Source organism: Nanorana parkeri, unplaced genomic scaffold (assembly GCF_000935625.1).
Source record: "Nanorana parkeri isolate BGI_ZX_2015 unplaced genomic scaffold, ASM93562v1 scaffold414, whole genome shotgun sequence".
Classification (NCBI taxonomy): domain Eukaryota; kingdom Metazoa; phylum Chordata; class Amphibia; order Anura; family Dicroglossidae; genus Nanorana; species Nanorana parkeri.
Genome location: NW_017306682.1, coordinates 99,199 through 117,088, shown reverse-complemented (window position 1 = coordinate 117,088; position 17,890 = coordinate 99,199). Strand labels below are relative to the sequence as shown.

At 44.4% G+C, this 17,890-nt stretch overlaps 1 protein-coding gene across 2 annotated transcripts in view; it reads right to left on the bottom strand.

Moving 5' to 3' along the window:
* SYT9 (synaptotagmin 9) overlaps positions 1-17,890 on the bottom strand; it is a 107,727-nt gene that overhangs the window by 14,673 nt on the left and 75,164 nt on the right. For both annotated transcript variants that reach the window (XM_018559724.1, XM_018559725.1), the window contains exon 4: positions 5,401-5,521. In XM_018559724.1, coding sequence (XP_018415226.1) covers positions 5,401-5,521 — 121 coding nt within the window. The remainder of the gene's footprint in view (positions 1-5,400; positions 5,522-17,890) is intronic.

The window sequence follows — 17,890 nt, the reverse complement described above, 5'->3', positions numbered from 1 at the left end:
TATTTTCAAATCTTAACTGAACAAACTGAAGAGAGAAGCTGGTTGGTTGCCATGCACAGCTGCTCCAGATTTTGTTGGCTCCCGTTTTGATAAATTCCATGGAGCCTCTATAGCCGCAGAATGTAATGGGCACGTTAATTAACCGCTTGAAGACCAGGTGTTTAGATCCCCTACCTGGCCAGGCCATTTTGCATTCCCTACCAACAGACTTCTCCTATTTGCTCTCTTTTGTTCTGTTAAAAGAGAACTATGGGGTAAGTGTTTTTCCCCATAGTTCTCCTAAGGATCACGGGAGGACATATACTAGCTACAGCTCGCGGTATACTGTTGAGATATACACAGCTGCGTGAGTGACAGCTGGCTCTGCCTATCTAGAGGCAGAGCCAGCTGTACCCATCCCACCCCGCGTCCGTTCCTCCAGTCAGCACTGGAGGATCAGAACGGTGAGTGACAGTCACGGCTGTCTGCAGGGAGATGATCGAGAAGTGAGCGAGCGGCGGTATGTGTTTGCTCACTTCCCGATCTATTGCGCCGACGTGGGACAGTTTCATTGTCACTGGTTCTCCTTTAAATATACAATTGAACATTATCTGTAATATCTGTTTGGTAAGTGCAAAAAATGCCGGAACTCTTGTGAGCTTATAAGTTCCTGTTCTCTCTGTGCTGATGGTTATCAGTTACATTGTGCTTAGCTATCTTTGAGGAGTACACCCCTCTATTGGAATACCTGCCCACTGTCCCAGTGTTCCATAACATTTTTGGGTATCCAGCAAATGCTTGCACTCCTCTAATGCAGTGTGACCTATCGCAAGGCTCATCAGTAATCTGTGATCCACAGCACTCCTGACCTGAATTCCATAAGATGGATGGGTGCTGGTATGGCCTGCGGATGGCGCTGTGTTATCACAGAAAGAAGTCACACGCACTCCAAGGTCCAATGTGCTGAACGCCTTTTTTTTTTTTTTAGCATGTCATTTTTTATTGAAAAGTTTTCTGCATACATACAGATCATACATTACGAAGTGAAACATCGCCATAACTGAGTGTTGACCAACATCAAGGAACAATCAATCTTTAAGCTAAGCCATAAACAAGCTCTGTAGCCCTCAGGGGGTAGGGGAACATTTGAAATGAAGTAGGGGCTAGACTGGAACACAATGCATACATATCGGAACATGTCAGGGGATGAGAGGGAGAGATAGGAGAGTAAACATAGCAATATTAATAATATAAGGACAGTCCTGGATGGCAGGGCCCTGCGGTTACTATTTCTACAGTGTCTCCGTGTCTCGGATGAAACATCCTCATTAGTGACTAGCGGAGACGCCTGCCTATGGCCTGCATTATTATTACGGCGCCAGGAGCAAGGGCGTCTATGGCATGGCGGATACACCTAACCCCCTTTTTCTTTTATGCATCCTGCACAGCATACAGGTCTTGGGGTCGCGATGAAGGTTGCTGAACGGATGTTGTCCTGTAATGTGGAGACGTGAACTAGCTCCGGAACTGTTATAGCTTTTGGACGGACACTGACTTATTGTGGGTTTTTTTTTTCTCCTTTTTTCTATTTTTGCTGCGGCACACTGGCATATGCCTTGGTATATGTACACTTTAGCTTGAGGTGCTACATTGCCTGACTGTTTGGGGTTTTCGGGATTAAGCTTCCCGGGACAATGTTAATGTTTGGTTCCTTGTGTTTCCTGGGGAAGTGGGGTAGTTTAAATGTTAGACCTTTGGGGAGTGTGTGTTGTCCTAGACTTCACCTGCAGCCGCTGCGGGAACTGTCTGCCTTCAGATATGCCTTAAGGATTTATGGGTTTGGATGATATAAAGGTGGTATCCTGGAATGTCCGGGGGTTGAATAATAAATTCAAGAGGTCCCTGGTATGCAACTATTTGAAGCAACTACAGCCGCATATCATCTTATTGCAGGAGACGCATCTGGATGGGAGTAGGGTGTTGGCCCTGGGGCGCCCCTGGATACAAAGGGCGATACATGCTACATACTCCACGTACTCTCGGGGTGCATCAGTGCTTATTAGCAAATCTCTCCCCTGTACTGTTCTCCACACCATCACGGACCCTGGGGGAAGGTTTGCAATAGTCATCTTGGATATCCAGGCCACTCGTATTGCGGTAGTCAGTGTATATATACCTCCGCCATTTCAGGTACCAGCTCTATATACCATCCTGGAAAAACTTGCACCATACCTCCCCTTGCCGGTGCTTATGGCGGGGGACTTTAATAATATTTTGGACCCCTCTCTGGACTCATCCAATCCTAACAGACCGGTGGGGGTTGACTTGCAGTCCTGGGCCGAGACTGCTATGGTAGAGGAGGTGTGGCGGTGGAAACACCCTGGGATCAAGGCATACTCGCACATCTCTCATACTCATGGCTCCTCGGCCCGGATTGATATGGCGTTTGGTGATCAGGCTATGTTGGGCATGATCACTGGAGCATCATACCTCCCTGGCGGTCTGTCGGATCATGTCCCGCTCTCCTTAACCTTCTCGGTGCCGGGAGGGAGGAGGCAGAGGGGCTGGAGGTTGTCTCCGGAGTGGCTGGGTGAGGAGGGAGTGGCAGAGAAGGTGTCCCCAGCTATGCTTTCCTATTGGCACTTTAACGCTGAAACGCCTCCAGCCCAGGTAGTTTGGGATGCTTTTAAAGCACATTCTAGGGGGGAATATATCTCCAGCATCAAGGCTGTCCGCAGGGAGCACGGCGCAGCACTAACCTCGTTGCTATCAGGGCAGTGGCCTATGCAGACTCTCCTGGAGAGCATGCACTTGCTGCTCTGAAACAAGCCAGGCGTGCCATTAACCTCCATCATGTGGAGCTGACGCGGTACTCCATGCTGCAGTCGAGAGAGGCCCTGTTCGAACGAGGGGACAAAAATGGTAAGCTCCTAGCACTGTTGGTAGCGGATCAGAGGTCGCAAACTAATATCCCAGCCATTCTGACTGACAGTGGGACTAGAATTACAGAACCCCCGTTGATTATGCAAGAGTTTCTCAGCTTTTACAAATCTCTATACGCGCGCTCCCCTGAGTATGACTTGGGCTCCCTTCACGACCTCCTAGGCGGGCTTGAACTCCCGAGGCTGGGGGGTGACGACAGGGAATATTTGGAGAAGCCCATTACAGAGCAGGAGATTCAGTTGGCGATAGCCTCTTTTCCAAATGGGAAGTCACCTGGGCCAGATGGCTTTCCTGCAGAGTGGTACAAGATGTATGGGGTGTCTTTGGTTAACTCATACTCAAGCCTATACAAAGCAACATATCTGAGGAGGGGATGTCCTAACAAGTTTACCAAAGTTTGGGGAGAGTGGCTGGAGTCGGCGGATACGGCAGGATAATGGTCTCATGACTGCTTTATAAGTGAACCTCTGACGATGTGATGTTATGATGTACAATTAAGACTGGGGGTGAGACACTCCCTGAGTGTCTGATCCCCAAGCTTGGCACCATGGTAGTTGTTATTCTCCTGTAAGGGGGGCAGCCACACGCAGTGGGGGTTGGTGGGAGGTGGGGAGACACACACTTGCTAGGGGATGGAGGGTGGGGGGGGACATCTCGCAGTAGGACGGTTCCTATTGCAGATACTGGGGTATATTGTTTAGATATAATGTTATGTTGTTGTTACTTAATGTACTGCACGGATGTGAGGGTTTATGCTATGTTTTGTACGAAAATCTTTAATAAAAAAGAATTTATAAAAAAAAAAAAGGACTTTAATGTGGGGGGAGTTGCAAGCAGCCAGTTGGTCAGCGTCGCCTTCTTTGCCGCAAGTAAACATAAGTGTTCCCATCGAGATGGTTCACGAGGGACCGCTATGTCTGTCGGGTTACACGCATGGAATAAACAAAATACTGGGCATAAGTGTCTGTGAGTTGTAGACATAGAGTTAATGTAATGAAGCACCACGGACCAAAAAGATTGGAAGAGGGGACATAGCCATATTAGGTGGTCTAAATCCGGCAAAGGAGCTTGACATTTGGGGCAGGCCGTCAGCCACTCCGGGGGAGGATTTTTGTAGCGAATATTGAAGGCATAATATGCCCTGTGTATTAATTTACATTGGGTTTCCCTCCAGGATTTGCTAATAATGGCTTTCCTGAGGTTTAACCAGCCCCGGAGTAGCGTCTGGTCCGCCTCCTCCTGTGAGATTTGTAGGAAGGCCGCCCATTTTGTAACCTGCGGGGAGAAAGACCGAGTATGTATAGAGGGCAGGCAGGTGCGCATGGAACGTACAATGTGGGAGAGCGGCATTTTGTGTGAGGGTGCGTCAAGGAGCTCCTGAAGAGGGAGGATGGGTGCAGTTCTGGGGAAAGGGAGATTTGTGTTTATAAAACGTGAGATCTGAGCATATTGCAGGAAGTGTTTAGGACCGATGTGAAATTCATTTTGCATATCCCGAAATGTTTTACAGCGACCCTGGGGGTCTAGTAGGTTTCGGATGTGAGATATACCTCTGGTGTGCCACTCAGCGAATATTGGGGATTCTCTCCCTTGGGGAAAGGCCGGTGAAGATGTAATGGGCATAAGGGAGGAACACACCCCTGGGAGATCAAATAACTTCCGAACCTCTCTCCATGTAACAATAGTATCTCGTAAAAGGATATTATTTTTTATGGCCGGAGGTAGGGATCTAATAGGCGTGTGTAGAACACCTGATAGGGACCAAGGGTATATTAAGCTTTTCTCCAGGTCTGAGTTAGTGAAAAATTATGTGTCATTAATCCAATCTCTAACATGCCTGAACAGGCTTGCTAGGTTATAGAGCCTTACATCTGGGATATTAGCGCCCAGCAACTTCGATGGGAGTTGGAGCCTCCGCAGAGCTATGCAAGGACGTTTCCCCCTCCATATAAACTTGGAGAAGGCCGAATGTAACGTGCGAATATCTTTATGTTTAAGCAAGACAGGGATGGTTTGCATAGGATATAGTAGGCGTGCAAAACTAATCATCTTGATCAACTGACATCTACCCAGTATCGAGAGGGGGAGGTCACGCCAAGAATGGAGCTCCTGGGTGATCTTGTGGATTAGCGGGTGGAAGTTTAGATGGTATAACTCAGTGGCTTTGGAGGAGAGGTTTATACCCAGGTTGAACGCCTCTTTTATTCAGATGTTATACAGGCATGGTGGCACAGTGTAAAAGCAACGTTTCGGGACCGAACATGGTGCCTTCATCAGGCAACCACAGTATTGCAAGGCTCAGGCGTGGTGATAAAGGGAGTACAGTATTTATAGCCCGATGCAAATGCAAACTTTACGAAACTTGGTTAATTAGCTTAACTGCAAAGGTTTTTAAAGTTTTCCTGGAGTTCTGCTTTGAGCCTATCCAATAATGCTTAGGTGTTGTAACCCTTTGGGCGAGCTGTTGTGATTACTCACCAGATGCCCCTGTGATATCCATGGCCTTAAGGTTTCTTGCCTTTATGATGGTGATGGTGAGTCTTCCCGCGGTAGGGAGGTAGCACAGCGAGAACATTAAATCGCCAAGGTCAACATTATCCTACCAAACAAAAAAATATATGACAATGTTATAAAATAAAAAGCACTGAAGGCATGAAATCAATTATTTTATTTCATACACACTGAAGAGGCTGCCTTAGAATCGGGACACAATGCAAGACAATAACGCATTCCTATCAAAAGATGTAACTAAAGAAAGAACTTGGCAGCTCATTTCTGAACATCTTCATTCATTCCTGTGCTGAAAGGTTTAATCATCTGCCGACTGTGAGCCAGACTTTACATTAAATGAGACTGCTCAGAATCATTAATGGCAATTCACTCTATTATTTTATATCATTCATAATACTTTTATATCACATAAACAGACAGGTACATATATCATTTGAATCTAATCATTGAAATCATTTGTGATATTTAATTTGTAGTAGAACACATCCGGTATGGTCAAAATCGGCATCTTTCTTTGCCCGAAATTGCCTGAAGTGATTATAGCTCCAGGAAACCAGCTAAATACACAGATAACATACATAATGAGAGCTCTTTTACCTACCAAATGATTTATATTCCTGTCAATCCAGTCCTGAGATATACATAGCTATGTCACACAATACAGCCTGTGTCTGGCAGGGCAGGAGACCTGACTTATCTCTGCTACAGTTGCGTTACACTTACAGGTCTTGTACCTCCCCCAGCCTGTGACTGTTCCGTGAAAGGAGAAGCAGGAGTCTGATGAGCTTAAATTCCACTGTGTTCTTTCCTTCTATCAGCATGGTCATTGTGCTGCATCACAACTGATTGGTTAGTTGTACTGCTGCACCCCCTCCAGTCTGATCTGTACTGTATAGTACAGATCAGACTGGGAGGATGACAGCAAGACTGTACAGGCTGACACCAAGTCAAATTCTGGCACTTACACTGCTTGCATTGATTTATGTATTTTATATCTGCCCGGTGTTCAGCTTTAACGGTGTTCAGGTAAAGATCCATTTCAAACAAGTACATTTCAAACCATTTCAGATCAGTGAAATACAATGTACTAATGCCACCCTGAAAACATTGAATCTGTGTTAAAAGCAGCAAGCTCACTCAATTTTCTTAAAGGATCAATATACTTTCACAGAGTTGCCATGTAATTTTTCCTTCTTCCCACCCACTGTACATCCTTAAAGTCTTATATTACCCTGTCCACATTCATGCAAGTTAGACATTGTGTGGCCCACTGGCCATAACGGTTCTATACATTTCAGCTTATGCACAGAAAACACCATTCATTCCTATGGAGATGTCGCCTATCATGCATCCCAGCCAAAGATGGCCTATCTATAGATATTAATGGGCTTTTTTCCACACAAATAGTCCTCATGGGGAAAACATCAACATTCCCTTTAAACCTGTGCTTTGCTCAGCAGCACCTTTTGCTGCTCCACCTCTTTGTATAGTTGCCAGGACAAAGAAAACCCTGCGTAAGCTCTAGTTAGCTCTCCAGCTGGATGTCTGTGAAGGTTCTCATTCATCCAGGTCATGGTATATCTGTAAAAAATAAGTCAAGGCAATTGGACATGCTGTATTTTTCTTGAAGATGTTTCACTGGTCATCCAACCAGCTTTCTCAATTCTCTAGCTGGAGTTTACACAGGACTGACCTGCTTTCTACTTACAAGCACCAGCGCTGTCACATGGATTGAAAATTTGTCCCCACCAGGCCTTGCCCTTAGTGCACATGCTTGCCATGGCCCTATTCATTCCCATGAGTAAACCATACCCATGGTGACCTCCAGCAATCCAGTAGATTATGGGTTATCCATAGTTAAATGGGGCCATGGTGCAAATGCCCACCATAAGGACATTTTTGCTGGAAAGGTTGTGCTGCTTTCCGCAGAAGTGCACAGCAAAGATCGCTGGGGCGAGGGGGAAGATTTGTATTTAAGCAAGTGGGCTGCACTTAGGGGGATGGGGAAATTGTTTAAAGGGCAAACTCTCTTTAGGCTGACTACAAGTTCACTTGAAGTACGTAGAGTATGGGTTACCCATAGAATGAATGTATGCATACTAAGAAGAGAAAATTTTTGCTGGAAAGGCTGTGTGGTGCTGGGCAGGGCCACAGAGTGAAGGTTGCTGGATCGAGGAGGAAGGTAAGTATTTAAGCTTGGCAGGCTGCACTCAGGGGGGTGAGGTATATGATTAAAAACTGTCCATAGCCTTGCCACAAGTTAACTTAAAAAAAGATTTGCATTTAACATGCACTCACTTGCAATAAAATGAACTGATGTGAATGAACTCTTAGAGAAGTTATTAGAGAGTGGTTTACCCTAGATTCTGTAACAATGGCACCGTCTTTATTTATGGCTGTTATGCCACTTTCAAATACACTCTATTTTGATCCTTCATGTAGCTGTTAAATAATTTCAAACCCATAAACCGATATTGTTAATAATGCCTGTGCTTCCACATCTCATAAATGAGGTTCCACAGAAAGAGCGCACGCTGACTGTTAACAGAATATCTGTAGAAAGCCCCACACATACTGTGCTTTGAAGTTAATGCCTGTGTGCTTTTGTGTAAATATTAAAATATGACCTGACAGAGGGAATGCATTATTTCTGTTTACGCGATGTGGAATTTACATGCAAGATGCCAATACTGTAGGCTTGTCTTGGAGCCCCTGGGAGGCCCAGCCTAATAGCCAGAGCACTGCTGTGACAAGCCACACATAATACACAAAGGATTAAAAATGTCCTTTAAGTTGTAAATCAGGTGCTGTTATGTCTGCTCTCTATTCATCTATTTACAAGTACATGTAACTCCCAACATCTACAAAGGTTGGTCTATCTAAAAATGATCACTGCTGGTTGAAGACAAAAGTGGGCCAAAACCAAAGATAGTTCTAGGAGGCATTGGAGTAGCATTGGTTATCAGCGCCCGGTGCAAAGCAACAATTGTGCCCCCCTACACCGTGGAGCGTTAGCTTTTCTGTCTTGCAATGCATCATGTGACTTGTAGTTCTGCCACAGCTGGAGTTTGCCTACCCCTGGAGATTTCTGAGATTCAGGAATGATGGCTGCACAGACCAGAATCAATGCACGGCAGGCCTCTGATCAGAACCAATACAAGGCAGACCTCAGACCAGAACCAATGCATGGCAGACCTCAGACCAGGACCAATGCACGGCAAACCTCAGACCAGGACCAATGCATGACAGACCTTAGACCAGAACCAATGCACGGCAGACCTCAGACCAGCACCAATGCACTGCAAACCTCAGACCTAGTAGGAGGCCTTTACATCAAATATAAAATTAAAAATGAATCTTTACTTTCTCTGCCAAAGGATTTGCAATTATCTCCAGCCTCGTTTGTGATTCATACACCTCTGGCAGGTGGCTATGCTATGAGTGTGATACCACTTTTTCTTTGAGAGTCAAGGAATACAGTGGTATAACCTCACTGCTGCCCAGCCTGCTAAATTGACAATGCCATAAACAGCATGTTCCTTGTTTTCACATGTGCAATGTAGCAGAACCTGATTGGCCCTTAGCGCCACCCCTCCTTCTCCCAGTCTGCATGCTGCTGTTCAGGGAATGATAGTAGGTTGATATCAAGACTTTTTTAGGTACATACACTACTTGTATGTAAAAATGAAATTGACTACTTTTAAAGCACTGCACAGTGTGGTGTATGTATATATATACACTGAGTGGCCAGATTATTATGACCACCTGACGTTTGTAGGCAAATTAGCTATAATTTCGCGCTGAAGTTGCTAGAGGGCCAGACCATTATAAATAGGGAAGCAGGTTGTTTACCACGACAGTGGAAGTGATTTTTTTCTGAAGATATGGGTAAACAACACTATTTAACAGCCTTTGAACATGGGATGATTGTTGGCGCTCGGAGCCATGGAGCGAGTATCAGCAAAACAGCAGAATTCGTTAAATGTTCAAGAGCAGCTATTGTTAAAGTGTTTAAAGACTGGACTCTCAGCCGAAAATCTGGGTCTGAACGTGCGAATTGTGGCCATCAGCGACTAGTCAATGTTAGGGCAGAACGGAGAGTGGCAAGACTGGTACAAGACAACAGAAGGGCAACAGTGCAGTGTCAGATTCCTCGCATTACCTTTCAACATCTGGTGGAGTCACGAGGTGGCCCAACGAAGTCATCTCGTGGCCCAACGAAGTACTGATGGGGTGGTCATAATAATCTAATAATATATATATATATATATACACACACCACACTGGTATATATACCTGGAATTTGAAGACAACTCAGTGGCAGCTACATACCTAAATACTTACCTCCATCTCCACTTTTGAGTGCTTCACTGTGCAGCTTTGCCCAGTGCCGCACAGCCTTTGCAGAAAGAAATCCCATTCATTTCTATGGCTGTGTTTCCTCTCTGCTGACATGCTGCTAAGGGACATCTACACTTTTCAGTCTCCTGTCTAGCAGTGCTGATGATTTAATACATTCCTCTTAGAGAAGCGGCAGATGAAGTGACGCACGTCATTATTGGCTCACGTTATCTTCTTCTAAATGCACCACTTCTAGTACTCCTCGTGTCATGCGGAATTCATTTAATTTTAAATAGCCTAAATAGGAAGCTGGCAGTGGGCCAGTGTATTAAAGTAAAATGTTTATCTGGCGGAATCGCCAGCAAATTCCACTTTAGTGCAATGAGTTTCACTTTGCTGCATCCTGTGTGCCACCACAATGCTATTGGTCTGTATGGTATCAAGTGTTGTTTTGTGATCAAGGCTGACATTTGTTTAAAGTAGACCTTTTAGTAAGCCTGGCCATATACTTGTAGCACTCACCCCTGAAGGAGCCGCTGGAATGAATGGGTCTTCCATAGCCTGTCTAGGGAATTAGCTGCCCCAATAGCATCTACCATCCCCTCTGGTGACCAGAAATTCATAATTGGGACAAAGGGTTTAGAGCTTATGACATCCATGAAAAAAATAGAACAGACCTTCAGACTCACCAGTCCCTTTCATTATTCCACAGTGCAGGATCAATAGGAGCACACGCTGACACTGGATACTTGAGCAACAGCCGAAGAGTGATAGGCATGAGATCTTCAGGGCAGAGACACCAGTCTTGCTCCTGAGGTCCATTCCAATACCAGTCACATCCAGCAGCTTAAGCTTCTCTGGTCCTCTTCCTCAATCAGTATTATGCCTCCTCCAGACTTGAGACATAGCCAACATGTCCCACACTTGAGCATTTCCACCCCCAGGCCAAGCATGGGGGCAGGTTGGAACTCCAACTATGACTAGAACTAGACTGAGCATATGGCAAATCCCCTGAGTATATATGGACTTCCCAAGCATGCACCACTGGCTATGAAATTCCCAGTGATTGGCTGGTTAGCCACACACAGTCATAATGTCCCCCCAATTGGCTGTCTGCAGCAGAGTCTCACCCCACTCAGGGAGGTACAATTAATGTAAGAACACCTGTAATTACCCAGATAAATGCCAACTATAATTCAGCCAGATTGTCTACAGCTCTGGCAACACTAAATTTCTAGTAGCCACTCCACTAAAAATGGTAGGGGCTACATATTATATAGATTTCATTAGTTGAGCCTGATTTTCAATCAAAGTTCGTTGAGCTGGGTAGTCTGGCAGGACCACCTATGGTTTCAATTTTGCTTAATTCCACAGAACACAGCCTAAAATGTTATTAGTGTATGGCCACCTTTAATCATACAGCCCAGGAAGCCTACAGTGGGAGAGTGTGGGATCTCTCCTGCATTACAAATAGGTAAATATAAAGGGGTTTCAAATAGCAGACAAAAGGGACTGTTGCACAGCCACTATAGAAGAACTGAGGCTGCCTACATTTCAGTAATTCTACTTATTAAAGAGACACTAAACTCAGGAGTTAAATCTTAAAAATGAATTCACATACCATAACTATTAACAAAGCTGTAGCTTATTTGTGTATGACACAGGTGTAGACCCTCAAATCATCTCTGAATTGGTGCTGACACTGTCCTTCCAAGCTTGCTGCTGTAATGGGCTACAATCTGAACACAAATTAGCAAACGAAACATGAGATTGTAGTCCATCACGGGAGTGAGCTTGGAGTGGTGACTACTATACAACACACACAGGGACCATGCGGACCCTTCTGAATCAGGTTGCTAGAATTCTGGAGTTAGGAACTCTGAGTTGAACCCCTAACTGTTGTATTATCCTAACTATTGATTTACTTGGGGTTTAACACAAAGTAGAGTGTTACAAGTGTAACCAGTGCTCTGTATCTCTGTTCCTATACCATACTTCAGGCGTCAAGTAGATCTGTCAAGAGTTTCATACCTGGAGGAGCTGAGAAGCACGTTCACATTGTTAGAAACATAGACTGCAAAGGTTACATATAATGATGTGAAATTCTTGATGGAGGGGTGAGAATGGTTATTTTAAATTACAGTTAGAGACTTTTCTTCATTTCAGTGAGTGTCTGTGTATTTTCTCTGATCTCTCTCATTTTTCTCTGATCTGATCTACTTCATTAGGGCTGGTGTGGCCGAGACTTTTATGGGCTTTTTAGCCAGCGGAGTTTTAATCAAACAGTAAAAATCAGTTCAAGCATTTCTAAAACCAAAGCTTTGTTTTTCATTTGGGATAGAGTAGGGAATGGCTAAAACATCTGCCACTTTTTTCCATTGTGCTTTACTAGGGAGATTTCCTCCCTCCTTGTCATGTAGACACCACAGGACATGAGAGGAAATCTCTCCAAAGTGGGAACTGCCCTCTAAGAACATTTTTCACTGCAAACAGAGCCTTCATTGGAAGATTTCCCCCGTATTTCTATTCTGATGACAACTTACACCATTTAAGGCTTTGGAAAGGGGTCATCAGGCAAGCAGAGAGAGCAAAACTCCCTAATGAGGACATAGACAGCATAGAAACTTCACTGAGGTTCCAACACTTCGTGGCTGATTTATAAATCTTACAGCTGGAGGAAAACAATTCACATGGCATTACTACTACTAGATGGAGCTGAAGAAATTAGGAAATACTATGCTCCTCATCTCACTCTGGTGGTGGCAATGCCATGCAAATGGCATTCACCCAGTTATATGGTGGGTGGAATATTTATAATTAAGCCCCTTTAAATTATTAGATACACTTCAATTTATTCACATTCCACACTTGGGTCCCAGATAGGATCCTCCACTGGATCCACACCCATCTTATTGTGAATGCTTATACAGAAGTGATTGAACTATTAACTGTGGTTGTGCTTACTGGAGGGACAAATAAAGCTAATAGGATTAGTTACCAGCTGCTGATCACTGTCAAGGGACAGTGAATAAACTGAGATGTTATGCAAATCTTCCTCTCTGTCTCATACCAGTGAAAAATCAAGGACAAATAAGTCACTGAACTGAACCTTATAGCCATAATTCACATATCCCATGGTATAGAGATATTATGATAGGAAACTATACCCAAACTAATAGATCTTTGTGAATGTCTTTTTCTTCTTTTCCCCCAAAATAATCAGATCGTTCCTAAATATCAACTACTCTCCTAAATGTATGGGGATCGTAAATCTAATAACCTGACACATGCAGATCAGTAGCCACTTATAAGGTACCTGGACATGCCGGGCTGGAATTCCATTCCTTCTGCCTATAGACAAACCCAAAGCAGCATCCGTCTGCTAGGATAACCTCTTTTACACCAGAAATATTAGGCCCTATTCACACATGCAGCTGAGAGTGGCTGACAGTGATAATTCAGTGATTCTTGCTGACGGAACTAAATGCTGCCTGTACAGTGTGTGCAAACAGCCTTGGCTAGGAGCATTACTCTGTACATATCAATGGTCCACATGTAGCTGCTCATTCGTGCTGTTACATGCGAATAGAGGCTCTGACTGACCCTGGACACAGTAATGTTGTGCCCAGGGACGGCATTCTGCATAGTTTGTGGCAGCACACAAACTGGCCTCACCTTATCCGCCACTTTGTATGCAGCCATGGCACAGAATTAAGCTGCACCCAAAGGTGGCATTTAGCTGGACCCAGGCCTGCTGTACCCAATGGTAAAATAAATAGTTTGTGTTCCTCTTACCAGTCCAGAACAACCTCATCTAATGTAAGGAAGCCTATGTGGAAGGATTCAGTAATGGATCAAACTGCATAGGCTTTGAATTACCTGAACTTTACCCCTTAATATGTAAGTTAAGGTAACTGATCAGGCTATTAGCCCAAAGCTGATCTGATTCCTAATCCAGTCTACAGACTTATCCTGGATCCTAATTAAATAAACTCCACAGCATAGATATATATTATGCGCTTCACACTTACAAGACCATTTTCAAAGAGCCTTTGAAAAAACATTTGTAAGTGTGAAACATGTAAGGCTGTATCCCATGCCATTTACGTAACTAAGAAAAAAGGTTTTCCACAGTCCATCATATTCTTGTTGCTTGTATGCCAGCAAGACAAACCAGACCAGCACCCAGCCATATTGGGTGGATGTGAGAACTGAAATATATCTGGGGGGGTCATTTTGATATTTAATGTTTGGCAAAGTTTTTTAATTTATAAAAGAGGAAGGGGACCTACTAAGAAAATATACAAAAACGAACATGGACTTTAAAAATCCCATCCGAAGTAGGCATGGGTAAATGGGTTTTCACATATCTTAGTCTTTTTGTCTGGAGCTCTTGGACAGCAGAAACCCTAAGGTGCCAAATTCTACCCTCAAAGCACTGTTTATCTTCCTGGCGCACCACTGGAGGAAACCCCAAATCTCCTATGCATGTCCCCCGATATGACAGTGCATAGGCTTGGTGATAGGTTGTTTAGAAACTGACCAGTGAACTGAGGGCTCCTGCCTGGGGGGAGGCTGCTATGGACTATCTGATCTGGCAAGGCCTGAAGCCTAGGGAACTAGCCATGTGCTTACACTGAAGCCTGAGCCTGGGGCCCAGTGGTTGGAATTGAGGATAAAGATAACAGAGAGCAATTTCTCCAGGCGTGGAGAGCTTGAGAAGTGATCCTCTGCTGCAACCTGAAAGTCTGTTCCTGAATGGACTAGTAGCTTTTGATCCAAGCACTGCATAGCCAGTTGTTCTACAACTTAATGGAGTCTACGCTATCCTGGCTATCCTGTGCCCTAACCCTCTTTCCCTAAGTTCTACAATAAAGGTCATTTTCAGCATCATATCTTCAGTCTGGATCTTAGTTTTATCAGTCACCACAGAAGGGCTGGTAAGTGCTGGTAAGTGCTGGTAAGTGCTATAGGGGCAGCCATGCTACTAAAGTCTCTAGACAGGCTGGGAAGACACTTTCATTCCAGTGGCTCCTTTGGGGTTAAGTGCTACAATGTTTTTTTCAGGGGACCCTAGCACTGCACTGAAGAGGTGCAAGGTGCCACAAGATGTAGAGCCACAAAGTCCCTGCTATCTAGATTTATAATTACTTTGCTTTACAAGAAGTCAGTACAAGTTTACTTTAATCACAAAACGAAGACCACTGATTGAAAACAATTTAGGTCTCTGCTCAGTCTTCAGCATGCTCAATCCTCCCCCCGTAAACACCACGCAGAGTGTATAATTATGATGAAAACCTCTCTTGATTTCCAAGCAAACCAAACATGCAAATGTTTCCTGTAAACATGAAAACAATCGCTGAAGGTGATGCTACGCAAGGATGCTTTTTTCTTTTTTTAATCTGAAATGAAACCTCTAATCTTTGAAAACACAGTTGAGCTATCACCTGGCAAGTCAGTAAGCACAAAGAAGTATATTTAGGAGGTCAGGTGCTCGGTTACTTGTGTTAGTAGTAGGGCTGCAACAACTAATCGACATAATCGATTAATCGGCTTCTGATCAGTTGGCCCTGTTCACGGCTCCACACACGCTGCGCGCCGCACCTCCTCCCCACCTCACGCTCGCCGCTGCCAGACCCGCCCGCCAGCATCCACAATCTTCACGCCGCACCTCCTCCCCCCTCACACTCACCGCCCGCCCACATCCACGATCGGCACAGGGACGCGGGGAGATGTAGTTGCTGTATAATTTTACACTTTCCTTTTCACTATATTGCACACCACTATTTTTTTTTTCTTTTCTTTTTTACTTCTACCGCTCCAAGCTTGCTCCTGTGATGGAGTGCAATCTCAATACAAACTAGTAGTCCATCACTGGAGCCATTTTTAAAAATGTATTGTATTGTTTATCCGATTAATCGAACTTAATAATCGGTTAACTAATCGATTTTGAAAATAATCGTTAGCTGCAGCTCTAGTTAGTAGTAGGACAATTTAACTTGCCAAGGATGCAGAGAGGCTAAAGATTGCTAAAAGTGTAGTATGGGTATCAGAGAAGATCAAGGCTTAACGATTGCTGAAAGTGTAGTATGGGTATCAGGGAAGATCAAAGCTTAACGATTGCTGAAAGTGTAGTAAGGGTATCAGGGAAGATCAAGGACTAGGCCAAGTACACATGGGCGTGTTATGTGCTAGGAGGCTTTACTGCAGTAAATGGATCATGCCTAGGCCTATGTGGAAGAAGACTTTACAGAAGTCTTAAACAGAAGTTTTACTTAGGTCTGCTTTTGTGTCCAACCACATACATCTAAGTCTTGGCATAGCCTAATTATGCTCCCTTTTCCTGTACCTCTACAGCCAATGTACATCCCTGCCTTCTCCTATGAACTCCTATCGCCAATTTAAAGTGACACTGAACTCAGGAGTTAAATCTCAAAAATACATTTAAGTACACTATCAACAAAAATGTTTCTTATGATGGACTGCAATCTCAATACAACTTAGTGTAAAAACTTGATTTTTTAGTCCGTCACGGGTTCAAGCATGGAGTGGTGGCTACTTTACAACACACACAGGAACCACACAGGAACAAAAGTAGCCACCCCCCAGAAGGAAGGACAGTGCCTGCACCAATTCAGAGATGATTTGAGGATCTACAGCCGAGTGATACACAAATAAGATACATTTTTCTTAATAGTTAGAATACATTTTTAGGTTAGTGTCACTTTAACTCTGGGAATGATTTGGTGCTATGGGGAATTTCACCTGCACTGGACCCTCAAGCACACATGCAAAAAAGCCTCCGATATACCATAAGATCCATTGTCTGGTATGGTGCCCCCTGGCAGGTGACACACACTCTTCTGAGGCATGATGGCAAGTGACAGACGGTCTTCCCCACTTTATCAGAGCTTCCAAAAGTGGACTTGGTCTGGAACCCTTGTGGTCCTGTTTTTTTTCTGCTGCAAACTGGCACCAGGTCATGGTCCCCATCAAGTGGCATGGCTAGAACGGACAGGCTATAGTGTAGAGACTTCCACAGATCTGCAGGCAAGAGAGTATTACAGAGGTCTTGGTAGTGGGCAGGCAAGAGAGGAGTCATGCCAGGGCAGGCGTCATTCGAGAGAGTTGTCATGTCCAAGCAGGGGTAGAGGCAGGTATGAGAGTGGTCAAGCCAATCCGGGTTGGCAACAGACAGACAACTAATAAGTAAATATTATAGCACTTGAGATCTGGGTAAGCTGGCGAAAAGACACAGCACCAGTCACCAGAAAGGAAGGTGTTTAAATACCCTCCAAGCCTGTGAGCACACCCAGTCATAGCTGGCCACGTGTTGGTGGGAGTGACACACCAAAGACGGACAGGACAGGGCATGCCCATAGCTGCACAGACACAGATTCTAGAGTTACAATAAGAGTGAATGTATGAGAGTGGTCAAGCCAATCCGGGTTGGCAACAGACAGACAACTAATAAGTAAATATTATAGCACTTGAGATCTGGGTAAGCTGGCGAAAAGACACAGCCCCAGTCACCAGAAAGGAAGGTGTTTAAATCCCCTCCAAGCCTGTGAGCACACCCAGTCATAGCTGGCCACGTGTTGGTGGGAGTGACACACCAAAGACGGACAGGACAGGGCATGCCCATAGCTGCACAGACACAGATTCTAGAGTTACTGTAGTACTATCTATCTGTCTGTCTGTCTGTCTGTCTGTCTGTCTGTCTATCTATCTATCTATCTATCTATCTATCTATCTATCTATCTATCTATCTATATCTTTCCTGAGTAGTTGTAGACTAATATGCCCTGCGGTGTCTCAGATTACCTGCTACATTTCCAGTGCCTGGCTGCTATCCAGCTGCTCTGATACAGGGGGATGCTGGCTCCAGGGACCTGATATAGTTCATAATTAATTTTTAGCTGCCAGGAAACTGTAAGGATTTTCTCTCTCGCACATGCATTAACACGTTACTGGGAGATGTGTGTCAGCTTCAATGTTTGAGCACTAAAATGAATATGAAGAGAAAGTTCAATATCTTGTAATAAACAAAAAATTGGTCAAAATTTTTCACTTGTATGTTACAAATTCTTGTTCTCTATCAGTGTTTTCCAAACCT